This window comes from Tigriopus californicus, chromosome 6 (assembly GCF_007210705.1).
Source record: "Tigriopus californicus strain San Diego chromosome 6, Tcal_SD_v2.1, whole genome shotgun sequence".
NCBI classification, from domain to species: Eukaryota; Metazoa; Arthropoda; class Copepoda; order Harpacticoida; family Harpacticidae; genus Tigriopus; species Tigriopus californicus.
In genome coordinates, this window is record NC_081445.1 from 4,490,990 (window position 1) to 4,510,136 (window position 19,147).

The 19,147-nt window shown below is 41.6% G+C and overlaps 2 protein-coding genes across 4 annotated transcripts in view; both read left to right on the forward strand.

The window, feature by feature from the left end:
• Window positions 1-6,468: 6,468 nt before the first annotated feature.
• Window positions 6,469-10,989, forward strand: LOC131881997 (hexokinase type 2-like; the record flags this gene model as incomplete). Its single annotated transcript, XM_059229008.1, is given in 5 exon segments — window positions 6,469-6,883; window positions 8,602-8,812; window positions 8,933-9,205; window positions 9,286-9,657; window positions 10,149-10,989. Coding segments are annotated over 5 exon segments (1,623 nt in total). The 3' UTR covers window positions 10,547-10,989.
• A 706-nt stretch (window positions 10,990-11,695) lies between these two features.
• LOC131881897 (solute carrier family 2, facilitated glucose transporter member 1-like) overlaps window positions 11,696-19,147 on the forward strand; it is a 21,626-nt gene continuing 14,174 nt past the window's right edge. Inside the window, exons 1-2 of one of the 3 annotated variants that reach the window (XM_059228888.1) lie at window positions 11,696-11,884; window positions 12,216-12,309. In XM_059228888.1, coding sequence (XP_059084871.1) covers window positions 12,217-12,309 — 93 coding nt within the window. In that variant the 5' untranslated portion in view covers window positions 11,696-11,884; window position 12,216. Of the gene's footprint in view, window positions 11,885-12,215; window positions 12,310-14,127; window positions 14,426-16,551; window positions 16,701-19,147 lie in introns of those variants that run through there. The other 2 variants (XM_059228887.1, XM_059228890.1) reach the window with 2 other exon arrangements.

The following is a 19,147-nucleotide window of genomic DNA, read 5'->3' on the forward strand; positions in this document are numbered from 1 at the left end:
AGTCACAGATCAGGATGCTTTAGAGGCCATCAGGGACTTGAGACTCTTGAGCTCCCCTGGCCCTGATGGAGTGACACCTCAGTTTCTGATGAGATGCTCACAGGTTCTTGCTCCTCTTTTCTCGCACTTGATGCGTTGCATCTTGGACCAGGGCAAGTTCCCCTCTTCTCTGAAGGTAGCTCATGTTGTTCCAATTTTCAAAGGGGGAGATAAGTCACTTCCCAGTAACTATAGGCCGATTTCTATCACTTCGAATATTGCGAAGGTGTTTGAGAAGATCATGAAGCTCAAACTTGTTGAATTTCTTGATATACATGAAGTCATTCTCTAACATCAAATTTAGCTTCAAGTGGTTTTAAAGGATAATACTTCTATCATACTAATCATACCTTGAAAACCAGTTCTTGTAAAAGAAAATTGTGTATTCCATAGCAGCGGCTTTCTTTGCATGCAATTTATTCAAGTTCGGATCTCAAAATGTCAATTGGTCAGGACACCTTGAATGCGTTCGCCATAGAGGCGTGTAAAGTACTGGATCGGATTTCAGCTGTGTGAGCTAGTCAGGCTGCGCCACAATTGCGGCAAGAACTACCATGATTTTAGCACATCCAGTGCTTTCAAATTTTCATTGGTAATTTTTTTTTCCATTTACGCCATGTTTAGGAAATCGTTTGACAATCATTTTATTTATTGTTTATCGTGAAACCACTCAAGGCACCAAGAGATGATGATAGAAGAGTAATGGTTTTAAAAATGAAATGTTGAAGCCAAAGGTTAAAAACTAAATAAGATTAAAGGTAGAGAAGTAGGAGATGATAGGAGTCATTCGCCAAAAGATTAGATCACACATGGAGTTTGTGTAAAAATGTTTTTCATTGAGGACGGATAGCACATTTGCAGAGCGGCAGTAAAATGACGTCTAGAAGTCCACGCTGAAATAAGGCTAGACTAGAGGACAGTCTTAGATTCAGCAGCAAGAAATTCCACAATTTCACAATACGAACAAAAAAAGCCCCCTCTTGTACTTTTGAGCGTATTAATTGATGTTTTAGATGTTCATTAGTTCTGCTTTGTGTTTGTACACTTGAGATGAACCACTTAAGTTCAACATTCACTTAATAAAGGTGACATTACATCGCAAGTGTAACATGTCGAAAATACGGGAAAAAAATATTTGGTGCCAACTTTTTGCCATCAGTAAGAAGTGTGGTGACACTTCCTTCATGGTAGAACCAGAGGGCGCCATAGTATGAAATTTCAAAGTTTTAACCTCTCTATAGGGTGTTAACAAGTGTTAACAAATTTTCACTGACAAATTTGTTCGCCATACAAGAAGATCATTCGACAATTATTTGAACCATATAAGTCCAACATTCTTTTGATAAAGATGACATATTACATGACAAGTGACAAAACATCCAAAAAATACGGAAAAAATATTTGATGCCAACTTTTTGTCATCACTAAGAAGTGTGGTGACACTTCCTTCTTGGTAGAACCATAGGGTGCACGAGTATGAAATCCCAAAGCTTCACACTTGTCTGTTCAGTCGAGATCACGTTCTAATGTTTGAAACCAGGGGGAGCTAGGGTGGAGATGTCCCAACAAAGCTCAAATCTGAATGGCGTAACACCGAATTAACGGGTTGAACAAAACGCCTTTTACAGGTGCCTAGCTTTGTCTCGCTCTCCTTTTCTAATATATTGAAGCCTACTCTTCAAGACCACTTGAATCTGATATGGAGGGAAAGCTTCACATACAAGGTCCTCTTGCTCTTTTGCACGGCTTCCTGGGTTTCCTACTCCCATACGATGACGATCTCTGTCCTTCGAAATAGTTCCCACTTCTTGGCACTACAACAATGGCAAAGTCCCAGCACTTAACAATAGGAGGTGGTTCCTTCTCGGAGAGGTTCAAAAACTGACTTATCTCCTCGAACTCCAAATTGAGACTGCCGGTTCTAAAACATTCTTCATTGGATTTGAGAGGGTTTTGATCGTTGTGATAGCCGGTTGTGGCAGACAAGGATTTCCTGTTTCTCCTCCCTTCAAATTTATAGCCAACATTCCTCACCCATGGTTATAGCTGGGCTGACCAGCCCCTCGGGTACTGGAGCTTTTCCTTGGTGATAGGAACGACGTAGAGTTTGATTCACACAGAATCACAAAGCTATTTGATACGACCGGTTCATGTGACATCGTTCATCTATGATCAAGGGCTGGAGGAGCTAGTTATGATGGATTATGACAACTCTGCGAGCATTGGGCTGGCATTTGGTCGACATCTGACCGCCAAACGGACACACGTTTGGCAATCCAACAACTTCGCAGTATTCACAAGACGTTAACATATATTGTCTCAAGACATTTTAATAAACCTAGTTTCGTGAGTAATCATTCATCCCGTACATCATTTATACATATCTTATTTGGATGATGTACTCGATTGTGCACGGAACATCTCATAGTGTCTGAGTGGGCAAAGCTCTGCTTAACTCGGCAAAAGGCTCCGTCGATTTAACGAGATGATGGTGCGTGAAACACAGAAATTTGCCAAGTAAGCAAGAAAGAATATTTTGAATGGAATGTATGACGGTACTCATTACTAGGGCAGGCCAAAACTTGTATCCTGCATTTTGTGCAAATTTTGCAAAAAAACTTGCACATCCGAGATTTTTCTGCAAGTTTATTGCGTCTGCAAATTTTGCAAGATTAAGAGCAATATTTGACATTTTTCTGCAATTTGCTGTGCATTTTGAGTTATCTAAGCAAAAAATAGAAATACTTTGGAATAATTTTATAAAAAATTATTATAAAAAAATGTAAAGTTTAATTGCCTGATTTTTTTTCGAATCTCTAACAAAAAGTCCTTTTGGTACTCTAATGTTTTTTATTCCAATGATCTTAAATAACTATTTTTTATCTGAATTCAATGTGATGGGGTTTTCACTACTGATGGGATTAAATAAATAATCACGGGAGGTTGCGATCAGGGCTACCAATTACATTCATTGCAATTGACAATTAAAACCTGGTTGAGGAAAAAGCTCATGGATAGTTTTGAAAATGTATTGTAAAAGATACCTTCTGCACCTCCTTTAAATACTGCATTTTCCCAATTTTCTAAGTTTGTCGCAAGAAAGTATTTGCTCTCTAATTGACGACACCAAGCTCATTGCTAGTAGAAAGGGCCAAGATTGCTCCCTTCTCCAAGAGGATCTTCATAATATATAGAAATGGGTCGACGAGAGCAACATGAAACTAAATGGATCCAAATTCCAGATCATGTCCTATGGCTCATCGGCTTTCCCTCCACATTACTTAGATAATGAGGGAGCTGAGATTGAATTTTTCTCTTGCATCAAAGACCTTGGTGTTACTTTTCAGGATGATGGAAAATTCAATATTCACCTCAGCAAGAAGGTAACTAAAGCTGCTCAGACGGCAGGCTGGGCCTTACGCACCTTCAAGACCGGGGATAGGTTAGCTATGGTTACCAACTACAAATCCATCGTACAATGTCGTCTGGTTGATGTGATTTGGAGCCCATATCTTGTTGGCGAGCTAAACAAAATGGTGAGTAGTCTCCGGCGCTTCACTTGGCAAATCACTGGAATGTCTAAATTCTCCTCCTGGGATCGACTTCAGCATCTATGCCTGTACAGTGTGCAAAGAAGTCACGAACGGTATGCCATATTACATACATATCTTACATATATTACATATGTGTATTCATGAGCTATCCCATAGGACAGATATTAATTTCGTCCAACAAGACAATGAATGTGTTACATGTATCCAACCCCATTGGAGCCACAAAAAGAATATTGCAAAATCAATCATGCGCCACTCATTTCTTGAGAGAGGCCCAAGACTCTGCATCAAACTGACTGCCCTCCTCCCTTCGGGCCATCTACGTTGAAAAAAAATCCTCTCCCCAAATTCAAAGAGGACCTGGATAACTTCCTCCAAAGCATTCCAGACCAACCTTCAATACGTGGGTATCATCAATCAGCAAATTCAAACTCGATTACTGATCAGATTCACTTTGGAGTGATTGTGTAAAGATATTTGTGACTTGAATCTATTCAAGACATCTGTCTGTGTACCGTAAATAGATAAATATTATTATTATTATTATGCAAGAGAAAATTAAAAAAAGAAAATGTTTGCATTTTAGAGGTCTTTTCACCCAGAGCAACCAAATTTGATCTAGAAACCTGTATGGTTTAGGGTATTAATTGGAGGTCAAAGTTATGGGACAACTGTAAGGGCGTTTGTTTTGTAAAAATTTTGAAATAATGAAATGCATAGAAACATATCGTACTTGCTTGAAACTTTTGCAAAATTAGTTTCGCGTTGGTTTTTTGTGTCTTTTTGCTTTTAAGCAGGCTTATATCTTTGCGATAGAGATTTTTTCCCTGTGGAAAAAGTCATTCCGTGCTTTCAAAAAAAAAATGTTGGTGATTATTTGGCCCTCAAAAAGAATTTTATCTCCGAGCTCTACAGATCAAGGCAGGAGGCACCATGGGCAAGGCTAGAACCGACTAACTAGGGAGCCATGTCACTCATTTCTATGACGCGTATTCTCTTATTTCAGGATTTGTTTGTCAGCACCAAGACGAGGCAGAGGGCGCTGCATCCTCGCAATGAAAAGGACATTAGTCCTGTATCACACATAGTCTAGTCTCGTTCCAGATGCCTCCTTCCGCCCTTTTCGTTCCCACTTTTTGCAGCTTTCTACGGATCCACCGTGTTCCTCCTCTTGCATCATCAGCCCAGCCTCTGCATGACCTCCAATGTGATCTCAAGGTTGAATAGAGGACATTTTAGCCAACGCCACCTTTTCCTTGTCTGGGGGAAAGTGGTGGAAGCTTCATTTCTTCTTTTTTTTCTAGTCTTTGTCGAGGCCACGGAAAATGGACATGTATCCTCAATCGACCGATTCAGGAATTTGGGACAATCATGGAAAAAGGAAGAGTCAGATTTCAGAAGGTTTTCAGTTGTCTGCTCTCGACTCTCGTCATGACGTGTTATTCCGCCCGAGCAAGGTGAAAGCCAAGGCCAAGAGGGAAGCTTTCTCCTGGAAAACTATACGATCCATCTCGAGGTTTCAAGACGTTCTCTGCTCGTTAGAAGCCGACCAGATTAGAATATTTCCTCCTCCTTCAAGGATCGTCAGGTTTCCAGATCCAAGTCTGGCATCATGAATGATTTTTGAGTTTTTGTCAAGCTCCGGATGAAGAGAATTGATTGTTTTTCTTTTTCGTCCGGGTAAAGTGGGATGCGAGGCAAAGGGTACAAAAATCATATCATTTCCTCAAATCTTCTTGGTCTCCTGCCTTTATCGGCTACTTTCGCCAGAAATTCGCAGCTCAGATATTTAGCAACCAAATATTAGCACCACCACAATAATTCTTTTCTATGAACTTTCACAACATATGTGACATTTCAGCAAAAGTTTATGAGCACAACGCAACTCTCTATTTTTGGGAGGTTCTTGACTGCTTAAAGTGTGTTATTAGGATAGGGACACTTGTTCAAAAATGATGAGATTTGATTAAGCAGGAGGCTCTGCTTGAACAAATCAGCATTACACGATGCAATGTGTATTTTTTGTCATCATCGCCTTTTCTCTCTTGAATACCTCAATTTGGAAGTTTCATGAATCATGATCTTCTCTAAATGCATAGTTTGTCAATTATTAGCTGACTACTTACTTGACAAAGCTTTCTTACCATATAATAGCATATGAAAATGCATTTTTCCACTGATAATCTTGCATCCTTGCTTGTATTGAGCCCTCTATGCTGTAATAACAAAGTCCTGTTCTGAGCTTTCTTTTTTCCATCCAAAAGAAAGCTACATCCATTTCATTGCCGACAGCGCTGCCAAATCCATAATCCAAAATCATTGCATCCATTTCTTCTAGCTGTCTCTCTAGCATTCATGTGTTTGCAATCGAAACAATTCCAGAGGTATATGACTATTCTTTTAATGCGATTACATTGGTATGTACTATTATTGATCCCTCTTCAGTTAAGAATCAATCCAATGTACACATAGATTGTCCGAAACTATGCCTACGTTCAAATGGGCCCTCGGTGGGCGTTTTTATCACATACGACACCCAATCCCTGTCCAAAACCAGGTGCATCATATATCCCAAATGATTCTCATTTTTCTAGGATTGTGGTTCATGTTGCCCTAGCAAGTCCTCAAAGCAAAAAAAAAATTACAAACCATGAATGAATAACTCTCTCTCTCTTTGGCAAATCATCAAATCTGTGGCAAGCCTGACTAAAAGTTCTCATTCTCTCGCTCTTCGCTCAGTGCCGTCTCAACCTCAGACGAAACCACACCGCTAATACTCTCCTGTTCATCGGGTCAAGTGTATCTATCACAAGTACTACCAAGGACTACTACTACCGCCACCTCAACAACCACCATAATCTTGTTTCCGAAATTGTACGGTATCTGGTGCGGACTTGTTGCCGTTAAGTGAGGGACCAGCCATGGCCAGCGAACGGCAGAACCCGGCCTTTGAAAACAGCACGGACACGGATCAGACTCCGCGGTCATCTAGCTTCAAGGATTCGGACAAGTATGTCCGATCCAAATCCGGGACCTTTGTCCGGCGAGACTCGGATTACCATGGGCGATCTGGGTCGGAGACCATGCCGGACTACCGGGGTGCCTTGAAGGAAAAGATGGCCAAAACCAAAGATCAATTGCCCACGGGTCTCATGCGGGAGGTCTTGGAGACCTACAAGCCGCACATTCTGAGTCGTCGGAGACGTCTCATTGAGGATTGTGTCCGGGATCTCAGGCTGAACAACGATCATATCCATATCGTGGAGCAGGAAATGAGGAAGGCCATTGATGTAAGGCACAATTCGGATTTTGTGGCTCGTTAACCTCAGACGTGATAACAGAAATTGTTGGTGTATTCTTACACTAGAGGCACTTGTCGCTCGGTCATCGAGACCACAATATCAGAAACGGTTTTTTGTAGGGTAAATCAATTCTATGGAGTGAGAATCAAAGCTCGTTCAACCGGTCGGTCAGTACCTTTTCAAAATACATAGGATGATGTCAAAAGGCTCCAAATGTCATCACGTGTGCTCCCGTTTTGAATTGAATGCGGAATGAAGCGGATCAAAGTGAATTGAAGTGTAGAACCCGATTAATGCTATTTCAAAGAATCTGAGATTGTTAATCACTCCAAGTGAATTTTAGACTCGAACTCAACAAAGACATGCCACCATTTGCTGTAACACCACCTAACCCCTAGTTGTTGAAAGTCATTATTAGTCGTGACATTAGAAACGGGCCTGAAACTCGAAGATGTTGAATACAGTGCGTCCTTTTTGACCTGTTTGAGATGGGTGTATTCTCTCTCCTCCATGTTGCTTTCATCCTGGCTTTGAGCCAAATTATGGACAAGACAGGGAAGTTTTAGGAATTTCAAATCGTTTCCGATTTCGAAGTTAAACGTTTCGGGAGAATCTTTTTGGCGTGCATGCAGATGTCCAGATTGTTGACCCCACAATTTGGGCCATGCGGAGTAATGACCAGAGTAGTTGTCACGTTATGGATGACACTCAAATTTGAAACACTAAGGAAATCGGACGAGAAGGGAGGGGGAAAATGCCGAAAACGATATGTGGGGTGAACTTGATGTTCATAAACGCCACTTAAATTGTGAAATCGTCCCAAAATGAGCCAAATCGCCACTTAAATTGTGAAATCGTCCCAAAATGAGCCAAATTAGTGCTCCTCTCTGCGAGTTTGATAGGAAAATCTTGTTGGGGGGAGGGGAATGATTAGCGATGTTGCGTATCATCTCAACGTTCGAACCAAGAGCAACACTTGGCGCATTTTAGATCCTTCCAATATTTTGAAGCAGAAAACATCTCCTTTATATGAAATAAGGGCAATGATTTGAATCACTTTATCATCCTATGTATTCAAAAGCTATTGTACACTATCCTTTTGACTGTAAAAGACTGGGATTGCCCACTCAAGCGTGAGCTTTGCTTTACATTCTGCACTTCAAAAATCTTGAATTACACATTCCCTTCATTCAAGTTTACTTGTACGTCAAAAAATCCATTCCATCACCCTTCTTAATACCTGGGGTTTTGACCATATTCAGGTTCAATCCTTAACATACGTACATGTAACCCACCACCAGAGCCATAAATACTTGTTTTAGTTTCTTGAAAGCGCGTTCAGCGGAACTTGTGTCCCGTCCATAATGAAGCTTGACCAGTTCCGTGACAGTTAAGTCCTATGTGTATGTGGTCAAGTGGCGCCCAAGAAATAGATCTCTTATGCATACCTGAATTAACCTCAAGGCATGTTTGACCGCCTTGTAAAAGAACTGGTTCGGCAATGCCTTGTCTGTTTCGTCTGTTTCGAATATGCGTCCAACTACATAGACTCTTTGACGTACAATCTAAATGCCTCGAGGCCCTTGGCCGAATGCCAAACGGCATGATCATTTTGGCTACATTTATGCAACATGGGTGCCTACTTATTAGATAGAGGGAGTGCACATACGGCTGTTGAAAATCTTTGGTTCAATTATTTTCCATAGGATGGTTTGGGTAACGCCAGCCATGCAACGGCCAGTGTCAAATGTTTTCCGACTTACGTACGACGCCTTCCAAATGGGAAGGAGCAGGGCAAGTTCTTGTCTCTTGACTTGGGCGGTACCAACTTCCGTGTCATCGTCATGGAACTCACTCCCGACCAGGAGTTCCTTATGGACAGCAAGATCTACGCCATTCCCCTCAGCATCATGAGAGGTACATTTTAAAGCCAGGCGGGCGCCAATCAAGATCCTTCAAGCATCATCTTTTGACGCCACTTGTCTTCGCTCTAGCTTAAGGCTGACCAGTCTGTGATAACAAGGTTCCTGTTTGCAGGCACGGGCGAGGAGCTCTTCGACCATATCGCATCTTGCTTGGCCAGTTTTGTCAAAGATCGTGAGATCGGCGACGAGAAGCTTCCCCTGGGTTTCACCTTTTCGTTCCCGTGTGCCCAGGAAGGCTTGGCCAAGGCTCGATTGGTCAAGTGGACCAAAGGCTTCTGCTGCTCAGGGGTGGAGGGCGAGGACGTCGTCAGATTGCTCCATGAATCCCTCCGTAAACGGGGCGATGTGGATATCGAGATCTGCGCCATTCTCAACGACACCACTGGTATGATGCGGATGCGAATGTAGATGCTGATCAATGAGCTAGATGACAAGACTAGCCTCCTCATTTAAATTGCGTTTCAGGGTGCCTCATGAGTTGTGCTTGGCACGAGCCTCGTTGCCGTGTGGGCTTGATCTTGGGAACTGGAACCAATGCTTGCTACTTGGAAGAGATTGAGGATATCCACACCATTGACCAGGATGACTTCAAAGGCCAGAAGCATATGCTGGTTAACACAGAATGGGGTGCATTTGGGGACAAGGGCGAATTGGACTTCATTCGAACCAAGTGGGACAGAAATGTTGATGACATGTCGGTCAATCCCGGCAAACAGATCTTCGAAAAAATGATCAGTGGCATGTACATGGGTGAATTGATCAGACAGGTCTTGGTGGACCTCATGAAAGACGATCTGATTTTCTTTGGGGCGCACCGCGATAAAATCCTTGAAAGAGGTTAGTGACGGCTTGTCCATTTGCTGAGACGCCTCTCTCAATGACTTGGTCACTCATATACTAATGATGATGTATTTTAAAACTGTGAGCCATATCCTGATGTGCGCAACGAGTGGAATGGTGCACACAAACCTTGTCTTCAGGTATACTTGGAGTTGCGCATGTCATTTAAGGTCATGGAGCATTTCAGACCTTCACCCTTTTTTTCTTTTAAGTTCCCGTGAAAGCTTTGATTGGGGTATAACATGCGTCCGGCTTGATTAAAGTCGGGCTATATTTTAGAGGGGAAGCTAGCTTTGCAGGCTTTGGTCCTCAAACACGATTGATTTGTTACTTTCAGCAGGTGTTACTGTCGGCGAATCTAGATCCTTTTATAAGTAACTTATTGATGACCCAAGTTTCATCCAGTTTGGGGCTGAGCGCTTTCACGGTGTGGCTTACTCCCAGTTTTGGCCAGCCTATATGTAGTCATTCTCAATGTTGTTTTGCAGGTTCATTCTTCACCCGATATGCTTCGGAGATCGAGTCCGACCCTGTGGGTGACTACACTCGTGCCAAAGCTTGCCTCGTGGAAATGGACATCGATCCGACCTCGGTGACGGACGAGGATTGCTCCTCGTTGCGGTATGTGTGCGAGGTCGTGTCTCGACGAGCCTCCTTCATGGCCTCAGCGGGCATCACGGCCCTGCTCAAAAAGATGGACTACAAGGATGTGGTCATTGCCATCGACGGATCCCTGTTCCGCTATCACCCGCATTTCAAGAACGTTATGCAGTCCCGCATCAGTCAGCTCATGGGCATCGACTACAAGTTCGACCTCATGCTCTCCGAGGACGGATCCGGACGTGGAGCCGCTTTGGTCGCGGCCGTTTTGAAGCGCGGCGAATGACATCCAGAAGAGTATGAGTTGTCATCAAGATCTGATGGAAGTGGGGGTCAAGGATAAGGAGGGCTCATTTCGGCTCATGGCTAAGTTCGAGTGTAATCGAGAAACATGCATACGTTATCGCCTTTTAGGAGTCTCTTGTGTTCTGGGAAACGCCCTCTCATACAGCAGCCTGAGCAGCCCAATTTATTCAGATAAACACGACACCCCTAAGACTAACTTTGAACTAGTATTTTAAAAGATAATCTTCTCCTATTTGAAGAACACGTTGATCTGAGAATCTGAATTGATCTGATAAAGGTATCTCCCTTTTGAGCCGGACAACGATCTGAATTATTTAATCCTAGATCTAGCGAAATTACACATATTGTATGATACAATTCCTTGCAACAAAAATAACTTGTTCTTGTCTGAAATAAATTCAGCACGCAATAGTTCGAATCTCACCTTGACTTGCCTTATTTCATCATCACACCGTCATCCGCATGGAAAGCCCTTCCAGCTAAAAATAAAAGAAAAATCCTATTCCATTGGCCCCTCTTGCGCTCGCCTCAAATGGAAAGCTATTCTTCCTCCATGGTGCTACACATGCCATGGAGGCAATTCCCGTAGAAAGCCACTCTATATTCTCTTGCAATTTGGCTTGACTGATCCGTAGTATCTAGCGGTTATGTTACTGTAGAAGTCCACCATATTGTCACAGATCATTTTTGCGTCGACAAGTTAAAAATGAACCACAGCGCTTCAAGTGCCCCTTCAAAGGTGTCCATTTCCCCAATCTATGCCCATTGACTCCTTGCGTCACTCTATTCTTTTGGAGGCGTGGAGGCGTACGGTCATACGTGCTTCAAGACCGGCGAAAGAGACCTCGTCGTCGTGTACTGGCTCGACACAAGAAGTGGAACAAGTCTCTGGAACCTCCTTTCAGGTTCGCCATATTCACGAACTCCAATCAGATCAATCAGCTAGTGCAACACTTACTTCATTCTAACCTGGATGTATACTCAAACAGTATTAGCCGTCAAATGCCTAAGACAAATGTTTTAAGAGAGCGATAAGTAGGATTGAGTTGATGTTCGAGGAACATACGTTCCACGTGACAGAGGGAACCCTAAGAAAAGGCACAAGATTTAGAGGAGAGAAGGGTCACCTCCAAACTATCACACAGAACATTCCCGTCTGGTTCTCCGGACAAGAACGCCAAACGTGATCGCTTTCCAAACATTTCACCGAGCCTTGAAACAGTGGAACATTGCTATTGATCCGTTAATTAGTGAGTGCCATCAGAACCTGATCGATCCGTCTGAAGTCAATCTTCCGGGAACAGAGGGTCATCTGAAGGTGAGAAAGATTCAGCGAGCGAGAGCATCGCTGAATTGACGTCACATTCAAAAAGGGGGAAGGGAGACCTCATCAATCAGCTCTTTTGGGACACCCTTTATTTCGTCCATCCCTATAAAGGACATTGATCTAAGTTCTTAGCTAAGAGAGTCCATGACTCAATGAGTCAAGTTCGGACGACGTTCGTCCTCAAAAGTTGTACAGGTGTTCATCACGCCACTTGAAGGCTTTCACTATCATGCCAGTATAATCGTTTTTGCCCAGATTTAGGTGCTGACAAGGCACATGTTCAAGATTGATCACATTGGATCGTTTTTTTATCAACTTCCAGTATGGGGGACGATAACGCGGCTGAAACTGAGGCGGTATTGCCTGCAGGAGAATCGCGGGATCAACCGCCACGATCTGAACCGGCTGATCAAGGGGTAAGCACGGATATTTTTTAATTTGTATGTAGAATGGAAACACAATTTCTGATATATTCATGTATACATTCGTTTCTTCCTTACCAAGTTAAATAAAGTTGAAGTTCTTAATCTCATCTCCTTGAGAGAGTTTGTTTTGGCTAAAATTGCATGGGGCAAATGGAAGCGTTTGTACAGGACCATTTAATTGCAATTTGTTGTCACACTAGAATGAGTCACAGATCAGAAGCGATTCAAAACCCCGCTTACCATTCATCAATTCCTCAGCTTGTGTTGCAAGACGAATTTTCGAAAGGATCGTGTAAATATCCTAAAGTCTTGCTACTTCTTTAACGCAGACTGATTTGATAACTTTTTTGTTCCGACCAGAGTTGGAAAAAAGAAGAAAAAATTGCCATTAAGGTAATATGAAAGCTGGTGAAAATTGCCAAATAGTAAGAACTCGATTTTGATATGCTTATAATTGGAAAATGATATTATGGCGAGGCATAAAACCAAAAAAAGCGCAAATAACCAAGTAATTCTTTATAACGTGTAAGTTGTTACTGCAGTAGCAGGAAAATCTAAAATTTAAATGCATCTTATTCTTTTACTTTGATCTTGATCAGCTTACGTATCCTGTCCTAAATGAGGAAAATCTCTCTTTTTGATGTTCGTTTCTGAGTTATTACTGTAGTGACGAAACAATTGAAAAAATTGTCACCACAGTAGAATGAACATTTAAACTCAGACCATATTTGTAAAGTTAGTATGAAAACCGAACAAAGACGGTATCTACCCCTCAAAATGACATTTCAGTCAATCAGTCCCAAGTTGGGCCAAACAAAAGGAAATCCTAGGTTTTAGATATTTGCCAAGCTTTTTTAGGTCTAGTTATGACAAAAATATGTTCATTGGCATCTGTGCTGAAAGCATGACCTCGCTCGTTTTATTTGCATAGTGCCAAGAATATAATCCATACAAAAACAGTATGTTCATATTGTACATGATCTTTCTGGCTTACCTTGTGGTAACAAATACACATGTTTTGTAAGATTAGGACAGTATTGTACATACATTTACCCTGAGTATCGCTATGAAAGGACGAATACCACGAAACAGGCCTGAAAAAGGTCTTTGAGAGCGCTAGAAATATTGCTCATAAGGTAGTGTCCGAACATTTGAAACAGTGCAGTGATTTACCATCATTCATTGAAGTCTTATACATGGAGCATTCTTTTGTAAGGTGCCAATAAATTTTGTACTCAACTCTTTATTCTCGACTTAATATGACATGCGTGAGAAAACCAGTTTCTTCAAGCGAGTGAAAACCGAAAAACTCGAGGTTGATATAATTTTTTTGCCCCCGTGCATGAAAAATCAACTTCTCCATGGAAAGGCGCTTGAATGGGGTTTCTGACATTGAGTACATTTCATCACCCACTCTCAACCACTGCTGGTGCGAAATTTCCGTGATTTTCGAAGAAATGCAGGTTCAGATGAAGCCACAAAGAAAAACCAATTCTCAGGGCAAGGAATTCCCTATTAAGGCCCCTCCTTCCCAATCATTCCAAAGATGATTTATCCATCTTTTTTTCACCGAGCGAGACAGATGAAATAGCAACATTGCCACAGTTCTACAGTTCTAGAGTGCTACAGTGGAAGGAAGGAATCTGCTGGTGACCGAGTAGTCTTACTCGATCGTCGTGTCCACTTTGCCTGAAGGGGAACTTGACTCAACGAACTCCGTTGGCTTGGCTTGTCCGAATTTTGAATCTCAAGCATGAAGAACATTATTCGGCAAAGAGCCCTCTCATGAGGAAGAGTAACAGTCGATTGAAAACATACGAAATTATCTCTCGCGCTGCAAACTGGGTGTGCATTGCATCAAGGATTGCTTGTTTGTTTGTCCGTGGGGAGATGGAAAGAGGCGGGCGTTGTTAGTTGATCAAAACATCTCGCCAGTCCAGGAGTTCCTGTGCCATTTCCGATCCTGTTTTCGCAAAACATGAGCGCTAATATTTCCGATGAGGGGAAAAGTGATCATCCACATGAAAGCGATGTGCTTTTGGGGGCCAAACCGGTAGAAGACCCACCAAAGGACAAGCCTATCGTAGAGAGTGATGGAATGTTTAGCGTGAGTTTAATTTTCATTCAGATATGTCGTTTCTTTAACTTCATGCAGCCCATAAGCTGTGAGAGGAATATCTTATTATGCAGACCGATCGACAATAGAATAGCACTTTTCTAATGATAGCTGATCCAATTGATTTATAGGCCGTATAATCTTGCAAATCTCATTGCACAATACCCAGTGTCGTTCAAGGAAACATAAAGTAAAGTATGCTCTTTTCGTTTAAGGCATATCACAGGCTTGATTGGCAATCTGATATGGTTTCCCTCCATAAGTCTAAACTGACGCAGGGAGTAAGCCCCCATATTGACTTGTCAAAGTCTGGCCTATTCCAAAATTTCACAAAATCGTGAGTAAGGATTGAAAGGATCGTGGAATGTACGACCCCTCAAGGCTAGTCTTGGAATGGACACCGATGAGGTTCCGTGCATGCTTTTTCTACGTATTCCGAAATTCTCGAGCAAGCTAGAGCATGGCTAGAGGTTGACAAGACATTCGGGAGGGGGTGCTTTCAAAGCGTTTTAAATAGAGGGCCTATAGTTTTAAAGACCGAACAAGCTCAGACAACAACATGAGCTATCCAAGCCATTAGTGAATTTTGCATTTCAAAGCTTCAATGTTGATTAAAGTGTCGCTTAATATAGTTCAAGTTCCAAGTTCGTGTGGGCAATGGATTTGTTTCAAAGTGAACTGCTGTATTAGAAAGCGAATAATTCACTGCTGTTGTGTTCACTCTCTGGACGGTAGAAATTTATTTCGCTGAAATTGAAATCGTATTTTATGCTGCTTCTATTGGGAGAGCTCTAATTTCAAATGATTTATCGTCAGACCACCAAAAGGAAACTTATCTTGATTGGAAATCTGATGATTTGTTTGTAATCCTACTGACAGTCCATTAAAAGAATTATTCAAAACGGGCATTTATTGTTGAAGCCGTTCACGTATTGCTGCCATATAGTCAATCTCATTTTGAGTTCCGCTTTCAAGGTCAAAAACCGAGATTCAAAATTTTGCAGTCAATAAAATCCTCACTTGAATGATAGACATACGTCTGGAGCCTTTGCTTCAATTGCACAAATTTACAGTTTCATGTCTGAAAATTCCGCTCAACAGACATGGAGATATCTGGCGCATTGGCCCAACACATCGATCAGAATGAGAGAAACTGCACTTTTTGGAATCAGCCACATTGACAATTAATTGCACGAGTTTCTCCTAACTCCAGTCCAGTTTTCCATTGGCTCTTTAGCCACCTACCTTCATCCTCTTCTGACTAGATTAAAAATAGCGCTTACGTTTTTGTAGATTGATTGGGTTCTGTCAACATTACCAGTAGCTCATTGTTGAACAAACACAAATTCGTGCCAGGAGTACCGTAAATATGAGACTACAATCCATATTAAGCCGATTTGAAATGAGATCGCAGCTTTAGCATTTCGTGGAACTCTCTCTCTCTCCTTCTCATTCCCAGAGCAAATGTTGTCGGTCCAACCTCATCAAAATCGCATTTAAGACCTTCACTCTTCGTTTGTTGTTGGAGTCATTTTCCTGGCCCCAATGGACACCATAAGCCCCTCGTTTTGTCACAGTAGGAGTTAGAATACTTACGATATTCTATATTTCGGATGTAAGAGAAGCCCCAACTCAATTGAGATTGACTTGTGAGCCAGCTTTGATAAGATTCCAAGGCTGTCAAATTAAGTCTATGAAATGCATAATTCCACAATTCAGCGCTATTTTTGTTTCTAAATCTGCATAATCAGTCAAGGAGCATTATTTATCATGTAATAGTAAGAGGCCAAAACTCGTACTGTTTGAATTCTCTTGTCGAGGCCGACATCTTTGGAGTGTTAGGTCTCCGACGTCAAGCAAGGATAGGCAAGCCACTCACTGTCTCTGCCTTTGGGTACTGAGCTCTTTTGTGGGTTCGTTAGAGTCGAGATATGTACGTATTCACTAGTGAACACTCCAAAGAAGAGCTTCTTATGTAATGCCAGAGAGAAATGTTGACATATGTGGAATCTAAACATTACTTGGACAACTAGAAATTTGTGGAAATGCACCCGAGGCCCTGGCTTTGAACGAGAGGAGTAGTTGTATTCCAGATTGTCAGCCAACAGAGCTCTTCATTTGCAACTCTCGCATCGCCCGAGCCAATTGGGATCGATTGATTTTGCTTGCTTGTTCTTATTGTGGAGTGATCGTTGTAGATGAGGCCAACTACTACCGTACATTATAAATAACGATTCCAATGGCTTCAAGAGGCTCTCCAGCAGATGTAAGTGCCTTAATGGGCTTATCAATCGCATTTCAAAATGTCCCTTAATAGGCGGAAGCAAAACCTGATAAGTCTTGACTCTTGAGTCACTGACCGCGTTATTTGATTGATTAGACAAACGTAAACCCTAATGCGATTAGAAGAAGAATAATGATTTGCAAACCAAGCCCATTCACAACAGATCTTACGTAGGATATTCAACTTTCTTATCACTTTTTTGGTGTTTGGTCTGTCGCCTTCTCACGTTGATAGATTAGCAATAAATTAAGGATGTTGATGCTGGGATTTGAAGAGACTTCTGATAACCGCCAACGATAAAATTATCAAGCTTCACTACTTCACCAAGGTAGACACGCTAAAGGGTTTGCCAATGAATTGAGCATTCTCCCATATAACCTTGTCGTGGTTTTGACATTGCGTCGAACAACGGACGTAAGCCATCGAAAGGAGATGGAACCAGGCGCCCACATGCGTTATTGGTACGCAAAATCTTGAATCATCAAGTTATCATTGATCTGTCGAAAAATTTGCCTTTCGGGCCCTTCAAAACCAATTATTTTGCGCTTTTGAAAGCAAAAAAATAAAGTGTTATCGCCACGAGATCAAAGATGACATTTGTTTACACTTGTGAATCATCTCTCTCACTGAAGACTGCTATTTCATTCGGTATTGCCTTGCTTTGTAAAGAGGCCCCATTTTTCGAAAGATCCCTAACAAGAACGAATCTTACTTAGTACTAAAGAAACGGCACTCCAGAAGTGGTATAAAAGTCCACAAAAAGTAACTTTCTTAAACGATGTCTAATGCTCAGAAGCCCAGTGTGATTTATTAATTTGTCAATGAATGTAGGAGGTGTGTTATTCTCACTCCTCGAAGTCGCACGCTTTCAACTGTGCATAAATGAAGCAGATCCGGGTGAATTTAAGCATGCTTCAATTATATCGTGTCTGCGGTCTTAATCAAAACAAATCAACGTTCTCACTCCTCGTCCATTGCCAGATTTTGTGGCCCTAAACTCAAATTCAATGTTGCCATTAGGCGCGGGGAATCGTGCGCCAGAAGTTAGAGTCCCACAATAGATGACCTCGCCATCAGTTGTACCGGCATCATCCACGGTTTGACCCATCTCTTCAATATTCCTTACTATGAGTTTATCTTTCGAGCATTGGGCGGAACTGGGAACGTCAAAGTCGTTTTGATCAAGGATGAAATTGGGCTTGGTCCCAGTTGGAAACTGGAAGTAAATAAGCCAATTATCATTATCCAGTTAGTTGACTTAGCATGTAATTTGAGATCCTGAGCATCTGCATAAAAAAGGGATGAAGGAAAAAGGCAATTGATCTATTTTATTTTTTCCCATAAAATGATAAGATCCTTTTTATTTTTCCTAGGCAATCAGCAATATTTTTTTTCTTTGTTTGTTACGGAGTCAGATGGCAGCACCTCCCTCACTGGGCCAGCCATTTGATGATGGTTTGCCAAAGAAGAGGTATTCCCACTCTATTTTCCGAAATANCAATAGATGACCTCGCCATCAGTTGTACCGGCATCATCCACGGTTTGACCCATCTCTTCAATATTCCTTACTATGAGTTTATCTTTCGAGCATTGAGCGGAACTGGGAACGTCGAAGTCGTTTTGATCAAGGATGAAATTGGGCCTGGTCCCAGTTGGAAACTGGAAGTAAATAAGCCAATTATCATTATCCAGCTAGTTGACTTGGCATGTAATTTGAGATGCTGAGCATCTGCATAAAAAAGGGATGAAGGAAAAAAGGCAATTGATCTGTTTTATTTTTTCCCATAAAATGATAAAAATCCTTTTTATTTTTCCTAGGCAATCAACAATAATTTTTTTCTTTGTTTGTTACGGAGTCAGATGGCAGCACCTCCCTCACTGGGCCAGCCATTTGATGATGGGTTTGCCAAAGAAGAGGTATTCCCACTCTATTTTCCGAAATACCAATAAACCAAATTTTAGGCACAAATTTAGGCACAAAATCATGCTTAGGGTACTCGGGAGATGGGCTTAAGGTCATGTTGTAATCACATGCAAATGCACATTTTTTTTACTTTTTTTTGTATTTTGAATTACAATTTATATCAATTTGAATTGACCTACTTTTACAGCTTTGTTTATGATATCATTTTGAAACGAGCCACCTTAAACGAAAATGAGAATTAAAAAAATGCATTTCCTTCCACGAAAGAGATCTGTGTACCTTATATGATTGCCTTATTTCGAAAATTGGCTCCGAGTTGCTTTGACAGAGAGCAGGTTGATGTGGTGGAGAGTCCGCTCGAAGTCCTTATTTCTAGAGTTTCGTGACCTGACCTACGCGTAAAAAGTCAGCCTTCGTAAAGACAGCACATTTCCTGATTTGAAGAAATTCCTACCGTTATGACAATATTTTCGCATTTCGATCAAAACTGATAGACTTTCATTTC